The 9,092-nt window shown below is 40.0% G+C and overlaps 1 protein-coding gene across 1 annotated transcript; it reads right to left on the reverse strand.

The window, feature by feature from the left end:
- Positions 1-238: 238 nt before the first annotated feature.
- On the reverse strand, positions 239-9,086 carry COPS4 (COP9 signalosome subunit 4). Its single transcript, XM_010709716.3, has 10 exons — positions 8,938-9,086; positions 7,473-7,552; positions 6,532-6,683; positions 5,177-5,280; positions 4,356-4,509; positions 3,313-3,463; positions 2,790-2,960; positions 2,330-2,445; positions 1,832-1,916; positions 239-793 (listed from the first exon to the last, which is right to left on the reverse strand). Exons 1-10 carry the CDS (start codon positions 9,024-9,026, stop codon positions 660-662), a joined length of 1,236 nt encoding a protein of 411 aa, XP_010708018.1. The 5' UTR covers positions 9,027-9,086; the 3' UTR covers positions 239-659.
- Between the last annotated feature and the right edge of the window lie 6 nt (positions 9,087-9,092).

Genomic DNA, 9,092 nt, shown 5'->3' on the forward strand with positions numbered 1-9,092 from the left:
ATCCACAGAATACCACAGATAGTTCTGTGTCCTGCCACACCAATGTAGTAGACAGTCAATACTTTCTTCAGTTAGGATTTAAGACTTCCTCTTCTCAGAAAGAAAAGCATGGCACAGAGGAGCTGAGGAGTTGTTTTCTCAGTTTACATTTTCAGGGGCTGAAATAGACATTTCTAAAACCTCTAATTATTTTGTGTTGCTGCCTCAGGGGGAAAAAAGAAAAAAAAGCAAACAGGTCCCTCTAACGCTTAAAACAAGTGGCTTACTGCAGCTTTTATTAGAATAATTACAAGTAGAAGAAACGTGGCACTTCCATTTTTCACAGTGGGATGAACACCTTAGGAACTAATGGGCTGCAAAGCTACAGCAATACAGTGGAAAACCAAATGACATTAAATAAACCAAAACCCAAGCTTGTTCTGACATGACAGCTCCTTCTATGCAGAAACCACAGCTTTCAGGACAGCAAAGCACAACGCAGATGCAGCAACATCATCCTACACTCAGAGAACAGGGAACTCTCACAACATAGTATCGCCTAATGTGTCCTAAGGCAGAGTGAAAGCGGAAGGTGTGAACACAAAGGTGGGTAATTCATTCAGCTAACAGTCCTGCTCAGCACTTTCTCCCCTCCAGCACAAAAGACCATGGCTGTGCAGTCACTGAGCCATCTGAGCCTCCATTGCCTGGGCTGTCCATTCTGGTGCTGTCTGACTTATCTTCTCCAGCAGGTTGTTCACCTGGAAACACAGGGACTGAATCTGCTTATCCCAAGTTGGTAAAGCTTCACGAGCTGCAAAAGGAAACCACAGAAAACAAAGTATAGTCTTGGCAATTCACTGTCATTGTTTAAACGCAAGTTTCACCTCTGGCACTGCTCTCGCATGCCTTGCAGCTATCATACTCAATTCTGTCTTCAAAAGTTATACTGATTTTGACTGTCTGTTACAAGCCTGACTCCTGCCTTGCAAAAAAGTGAACAGAGAAATTCCTGATATCCTACAAGGAGACTGACAGTATAAATTCACACTTAGCTGTGGATAAAAGAATGCAGAACAGAGGAATGTGTGAAAACTGGTACCTCCTCTGATAAATGACAAAGGAGAACTGTCTATCACAGATATGGAAAAGGCTGAGGTACTCAATGAGTTCCTTGCCTAAGTCTTAACTGTCAGTCAGGCTTCTCATATTTCTCACAATGCTGAACCTCACATCCCTGAACCTCTTGGTGGGAACTGGGGAGCAAATTCCACTTCACTGTAAAGGCAGAGCAAACCCAAGACCATCTCATAAGACAGAATGTGTACAAGTTTATGGAGCCAGACAACATACATCCCAGGGTCCTAAGGGAGTTGGCTGATGTGCTTGCTGAGCTGCTCTCTATCATATTTAAAAAGTCATGGCTGTCAGGTGAAGACTCCAGTTTTCCAGTGACTAGAAAAAAAAAAGGAAATGTCACTCCCACTAATAAGGGAGGAAGGAGTCTGGGGAACTACAGGCCAGTGAGCCTCACTTCTGTGCCTGGGAAGATCACGGAACAGATCCTCCTAGAAGACATATTAAGTCACATGAGGATAAGAAGCCCTGAGTGTGGCACTGGGGTTGGAATTTGATGATCCTTGAGGTCCCTTCCAACGCAAGCCATTCTATGATTCTCTGCTATGGAAAATTCTGCCACCTGCTGGCCAAAGCAGCATACAGCAAAATCATTATGGACAGCAGTTGTAAATAATTTGCTTGCATTGCTAGACAGCAACTCAAAAGGACAATTCTGAATAATGCAAAAGAAATTAAATAAATAAATAAACAAACAAACCAAATCCCAACTTACTCTCAAAATGAACAATTCCATCAATCTGATCAATGAATCCATTCATGCGCCCCTCAGTTATCATCTGAGAAGCTATTTTCTCTGCCTGAAATAAGGGAGAAAGAATGATATTAGGTATCTGATCCATTCTGAAAGAAATGAAAAACCATTGCAGGTTTGATAGTCCCTACATGTTTTTCATCTACATGTGAATATAGGCAGAACCGTACCGAAAACATCTAATCATGCACCGACCGACATCCTCAGTGGCATCAAAATATGATATGGTCCCTTCTATACTGTGTACCCTTCCTTCTCATAAAATGTGCTAAATATTTAACTTTTGTCACATGTCCAGTACCGAATATTTAATTTCCTATCAGTAAACTAATTTTCCTAATATTTACTAGAGCTATTCTTATTTTTATGCTTATTTACTAGAGCTATGCTTATTTTTATTCTTATTCTTATGCTTTTTATTATCCTTTTTTTTAAACAAATGGCGTTGGAAGCCATTACCTTAGCTGCAGGGATCTCTAGTAATGCTCCAAGCTCTTCAAAGGTAATATTGTTGTATAGTTTGCTTGCAGATAGTAAATTGTGTTCAATAACAGCTCTGTCCAGGATACTGGAACCTTATGGGTTGAATAAGACAACAATTCATTAATATAAATGAGCTATTTGGTTTATATTGTAGAACAGATGTGAAGCGTTTTTTCTGAAAGTTATACATGGAAAAAGTACAGGTGCATCTTGTTGCATGACATCATTGTAACACCACAAAAAAAAGAAGTGAACAAAAAGATTCCCTGTGGTGATTTTTTTTTTTTTTAAATACAAGTAGCTTCAAACCTTTTATTTAGCTTTCTGGGAAATAACCTTAAATAATCACGTGATGCTCTTTTCTGTCACCCTTAGGGATGCAAAGGGCAAACCTGGATGAACAAGCAGTGCTGTGAGCCTTCAGAGAAATACATACCATCAGCTGTAGTTGCTTTCTGGTGAGGCATTAGCATAGCTGCAAACTCTTGCAGTTGGTTTCCACGAATAATTCTGTCAAGATACATTTTCTCCAAGATCCCATAGGCTGCAAGCTGCTGGCATCTCTCATCCTTAAAGAGCGTAGCAAGCATGCGAGAACGCTGTTGTCCTAGGAGAGCCAAGAAGAATCCCCATAAACTGCCACCAAGCAGTTGAGTACTGACAAATAAAAAGATCTCTCTTTCCAACACATGCAGTTAGCAAAGAACTACAAGAGAAGATTCAGTTGCCTTCAGTTCCAAAGAACTGCTTGCCACAGACTTTATTTTGCATCTTTAGATGGCCCCTCATCACTGGCAAATAAACAAGTACTCCAGCTCTGAATTAACACTATGCCAACAGATTACTGACACTGTTTACAATTCTGGATTCCTCAGCTCCTTCCCCCAGTAATGTACAAGTTGACTTGCTTCAGGAATATGTATATTGGGTCTCTTACACAAAAACGTATCATATTGTACCTGCTGATGCCAGAATAGTGCAATGCAAAGCATGCTTCAGTGCCTCCAGTCGCTCACTTTCATGAACTATGCTCTTATAGGACAGCTCGTTGTATCTCTGGGCAGCCTCAATGAACTTCCTTCTATAATCAAGAACTCGAGCATAACAAACCTAGAAAGAAAATGTCTGGGTAAAGGAAAGCAAGAAGGGATGGCTGCATAGTACAGGTGTGCATTAATTCCTGCAAAATTCATTTGCAGCTCCGATAAACATTCTTTATTGCATCCTCAGCAAATCTGTGTCATCAAACAATCAGCTTCGTTTGCAAAAATCTGGCTGAAGTGCCATGACAGATGATTGAAAGGGCCTTTCCCAGCTCTATTCAGATGCTAATCACTGCACTTGCCTAAATGCAAGGAACAGCAAGTGGAATGTTGTACTGTGATTAAGCTGCCCTTTTGTCAGTGACATCAACAACTAGCACTTAGATAGCAATTTCTACTTTACAAATGTTTGCTTTTCTCTCAAAAGCTGTATCAGCATCTGCTATTTCTCCTACTAAAACTTCTAAGATTTTATAAATTAGTGTCCCAACTATATACACAGTAAACCAACCAATAAGCAAAAAGGTCAATTAATTTACAGGTTTGGACTTGGGACTACTTTTGTGGATGGTATTTAGTATTTAATTACAGATAGGCAAAAAAACAAAACAAAACAAACAAACAAAAAAAACCAACTCTAATGGTCTCTAATATTGGACATGTTTGGTTTTGTTTTTTTTCCTTTTAGATTTACAAAGACACAAAGATATTTTAAGTAAAATTTGGTTATTTTGAGCCAGTAAAATTGGTATATAAGGAACCTGAGCAGGTTTCTCTTCAAATTCTAAGGAATTAGCTGCTTAATTATTGCTAAGATGCAGCTCTCAAGTTCCTAAGACTGTTTAAAAGCTTTTCCCCTTGTCTCCTTCAGTGTTACGAATGTTTTGTGGCCCTGTATGAAAACCATCCAATTGTGGAAGCATTTCCCCTCAGAAAGAGGAAAATCCAAGTTAGACTACCTTGTAATGGATTTGTAGTTGTTCATTTGTTGATTCATTCTGAAGAAGGGAAGCTCGATTAATATAAGCTTCTGCTTGAACCGGGTCATCATCCTCCAGATACAGCCTGGCAATTTTCAGGTAGGTCTCCAGTTTATAATCTACATTGTACTGTCTGTAAAGAAACAGATAAGCAAGAGTTCAGAGACACTCCACTACTGCCTTTGCTCCTTCCTGTTCTAAACGTTCTGCTGCTTAAACATATGGAAGGTTTTGTTTTACCCTGCTTTCTTCTTAAGGAAATAAAAATGAGATAAGAAAAATTTAAAACTGGCTCCCAAAACACAAGTAGAATTGAGTTTCTAATGGCTTCAAAATTTGCCATAAACAAGGAGACGCTTAGGAGCGAAAGGCAAACTCGCAGTAAAACAAATAGGAGCTAAATGGGTAAAGCCTACATTCAGCAACTTCTACACACATATTGAGGAAAAGGTGAAAAAGGAAAGCCCTTGAAAAATAACAGCAAGGAGTTTACACTTAAACAAACAACAGCAACAGACTAACATCAAATTTCAAACTATGTCTTCATTTTGAACTGTAGAAATCAATACCTGGAAGAACTTTCAGAAACATGTCAATAAATTGGACTAATCAATAGTGAAAAAGTTCCAGAGCAGTGTTTAAGACACAACTGGAATGTTTTCTGTAAGGATTGGTCACCAAACTATACGTGCATAGCCTGGCTAATACGCACCGCCAAACTTCCCACTCCCTGGTCCATTTAACTAAGGGAGCAGCAAGTGTATTACACAATGCAGAACTGTGTCTAGCACATTACTTACTTCTGCCCAGTTTCTAAAGGGATCCCCACCAATACTTGTGCTGCATTTCTCCAGTCTTCTTCTTTCTCATAGATGGATGCAAGATGTTGCCTTATTGAAGCAACCTAGACAACAATTAAATCACAAGGAAACATTTTAAAACACAAAAGCTTCTATGTATTCACCTTCCTCTTCCTGTATGCTAACAAAGTGATACGACAGCTCCACACTGCACACACACAGTTCTTCCCACATGAAAGTTTTAAGTTCTCAGTTGAGTCTTAAGACTGAGCTTTTTCAATTTCAGCAGTTTGAAGTATTTCCTAATAGGCTTGCAGCTAGATAAAGGGAGCTGGTCTTTCTGGAAGGATAAGCAGTGACCTGTTATGAAACTTTTTAAAAGATGAAACAATGTTTCTGAGAACCACAACACCAAGATTCACAAGCCCTTTCTTGCAGTTGTACCTCATACCAAGCCTATGAGATACAAATGAGGTGAGCTATGACAAGGTCTTAATTCTGAAATTTAGATTTTGCACAACAGCTGCCAGAAGGCAAACTATCAGTGGTACAACGTGGGTGCTGTAAGAAAAAGTGTGGTTAGAAAAAGAAATCATCTGGTCTTGAGGATTTAATTTATGCATAATCATTGTAACATATGGGTAAGCATGTTCAGTTTGGATTAAAGTGACAGCTGCTTAAAAAGACAAAAGGTAAACAGACATAAATATAAATTGACAGAAACTGTCTTTTCTTCTCTAGAACTAGATCCTGTAGGCTTGTTACATACTTCTTTAAGTATTCTCAAACAACAATGAATAATCATTGAAGGAAATCTTTCAAATTCAAAACAAAGCAGTACCTTCAGCGAGTAACTGCAGAATTGGAATTTCATTACCTTTTCCCCCCCCCCGTGATTTTAGTGTAAATATATATCAAGAAATACACACATAGGCATACAGACCCACACAGGGATTTATTTTTTTTTAATTAAAGAACAGCTACTTGACAAAGCAATTCTGTCCTTAGATCACCTGCCTGCTCCCTCTGTTGGGTAAATGCAACACAGTGAGCCCCAATCCATCTCAGAACAGTGTCTCCAGTTGCTCATGCGTTGTTTCATTCTAAGAAGCCATTTTCTGGCAGCAGGGGAACGTGCCCAGCGTCCTGATGGAGAGACTAAATCGGTATTGTTTGCATGGTTCTAAATGCTTGTTTCGTATGAATAGTACTGCAGAATAGGCTCAAAATAGGAATGGCTATTTTGATTGGTACTTCTGAAAAATAGTCAGCAGTAAATTAAAAAGAAAAAAACAAAACAAAACAAAACAAAACAAAAAAAAACCACCTGCAGACCAAACCCCTTTGTTTCTCACCTGCTCTTCAAATGAAATGACTCTAGGCTGTATTTTTTCCAGGGTGAAGTGGTATATTTCTTTGGCTGTGCTGTCAGGAAGACTTGGAAGATGGGTACAGAAATCTGTCAGCAGCTGACGTGAGATCACTAGGCTGACATTCTCGTTCACCACTAGTTCAGAGACACGTGAAAGAAAAGCACAAGATGGATGCAATGTTTGTCAACACCTTCAGTGTAAGTGATCCCTTGCTAATCAATCATCTACTTTTATATTAAATTTAAGTAGCTCAAATGTTTAAATATCTGTATGTCAGTCAAGGCATATTATTTTTCTAAAGATGAATATTATTCTCTCAGAAATGGTTTACACTAGAGGTCACTAGAGTTCTAACACCTGACAAATAATGAATTATTTCTCACTCTGATTTATAGTTTTTAAAGATGTTCCCTTCTGAATCGTTGCTCTCAATTGCTATAATGCCTTGGACAAAATAAACCATTAGGCTCAATTTCGTTAATTCTACAAAAAATACAAGTATAATTTCTACTTGACCTATTCAGTAGGCCAAATGTACAACACAATACAAAAAACACCTAACCATTTCTTTCTGGTCATTTTCCAAACTAAGCAGAGACTGAAGATGAAGGGAATTATTAGTTTAAAGACTGCTAAGCATCCAATATCAATTTTAGCATTAAATCGGCTACTTTACAATGTCACCTTCAGATGCTGTCACACTGACAAGCTAGAAAATTAAATTAACTTAAAAATTCATCAAGTCCATTTTCCCATAGCTTTTGAATATGCTGCGTAGGGTTTATTTCTTAGTCTTGGTTAAGTTCCAATAAGACCAAAAATATCACACATCTACATAGATTTATGTAGATGTGACAAACCTGTAATCTCATGGATCTCTGGGTTTCATTCAATATGCAATCAATTACATCAAATGCACTTACTTGCTTCTACAAAAGCTTTCAAAGCTTCAAGTTGTTGTGCACCTGACAGCTGAATTGCTTTCTCCAATATTTGACGGTATCTGTTCACAAGAGAAAAAAAATAAACATCTATATCTGTGAGATAGCATTTTCAGTCACCATGCCTGCTTATTTATTTTTTTTAAATCTTTGAGGTGTAAATTTTCCAAAATGTTTGTGCTAAAGTGACTGGAACGCTCATCTGAAATGGGTATCTGGCTCTTTTTAAATATGAGGACTAGACTACCAGATAACAGCTCATTCTGCTATCTTGTACTGTTTTGTGCAACTGAGGTTTAAAAATAACAGCATCTCCATGATAGAGCAGTTCTCCTTCACCATACAAAGATGCCAGGGAAAAAGTAAGTAAAACTACATCCTCTGTAGATGGGGACTACTGAAATAAGAGAAAGGTTCAAGCTGCCATATTCACTGAAAACAAAAATTCTATGATTAAGGTTGGAAAAGTCCTCATAAGATCACCAAGTACAAGTCCAACCCAACCCATCCCCACTAATAATGTCCTTCAGTGCCATGTCTCCATGGTTCTTGAACACCTGCAGGGACAGTGACTCTATCACCTCCCTGGGCAACCTCTGCCAATGCCTCCCTGCTCTTTTGGAGAAATAAAGCTTCCTGATATCCAATCTGAACCTTGCCTGGTGAATCTTAAGCCCATTACCTCTCATCCTATCGCTGTCAGTTGGAAGAAGAAGCCAACCCCCACTTCACTGCAACCTCTTTTCAGGCAGTTGTGGAGATAGATGAAGTATCCCCTGAGTTTTCTACAATCCCAGTTCTCTCAGCTACTCCCCATAAGCTATCCCAGTTTTCATGCTCTGTAAAACCCAGGACAACTGCGGACCATAATCTCAGGGTGCATAGTACTGGAACGGAAAACCTCTTTCAACGTTCCCCTCAAAAAGACAGACTGAACATGATCGTGTTAGCAGCTTTTTTTAAACCAGGAGCTCTAAAAGCAAAGACATTCCTCCAGAGAACTAAGAACTGGGACTCGAGGAATTCTAATTCCACCAGAGTCAGACACTGCCCTCGAGGAAGGGAAAAAAAACCCGCTGTGACGCGTTGCACTGCGCACACCTTAACATGCAATATCATGCAAAAGATAGGCGTGTAAATTGAAAAGAAAAACGTTAAGGAAGGTTTCAGGGTGCCCACAGAATCACAAGGCCCGTCACCACCTAAGTGCCAGGGCCGCAGGGACGATGCGGCGGCCCCAATGCCTTCCCTAGAAATTAAAAATAAGCTATAAGTGGCAAAATCGTGAGGCCGATCTCTCTTATTTTCTTCTTTTTTTATTAATACTAACGCTTCAGAAGCGTGGCCCTTGGGCCACAACCACCTAGAGCCGCCCCCAAAGCCCGGCGCTATCCACCGCCCCCACCTACCCCGCCCCACCGAAAAGGAAACCGCCGCCAGCACTCACTTTCCCGCCAAATCCTTGTGGGAGCCGCTAGAGTTCATCAGCTGCGCCAGCTCCTGCCGCACCGCCGCCGCCATCTTCTCGCCTACCATAGAGCAGCGGCGCCGGCGAGCTAGAGCGGCCGCGCGGTGAGGGGGCGGAACCGGAAGCCCGGGGAA

This window comes from Meleagris gallopavo, chromosome 4 (assembly GCF_000146605.3).
Source record: "Meleagris gallopavo isolate NT-WF06-2002-E0010 breed Aviagen turkey brand Nicholas breeding stock chromosome 4, Turkey_5.1, whole genome shotgun sequence".
In the NCBI taxonomy this organism is placed as follows: domain Eukaryota; kingdom Metazoa; phylum Chordata; class Aves; order Galliformes; family Phasianidae; genus Meleagris; species Meleagris gallopavo.

Bases quoted from the DNA above. Each gene is read 5' to 3' on its own strand.
- COPS4 (XM_010709716.3), bottom strand. From the start codon at position 9,026: ATGGTAGGCGAGAAGATGGCGGCGGCGGTGCGGCAGGAGCTGGCGCAG. The intron at 6,684-7,472 runs GTAAGTGCATTT...TCTCTGAACTAG, and splicing joins GAAAGCTTTTGTAGAAGCAA to TGGTGAACGAGAATGTCAGC. The intron at 1,917-2,329 runs GTAATGGCTTCC...CCCTTATTTCAG, and splicing joins TAGAGATCCCTGCAGCTAAG to GCAGAGAAAATAGCTTCTCA.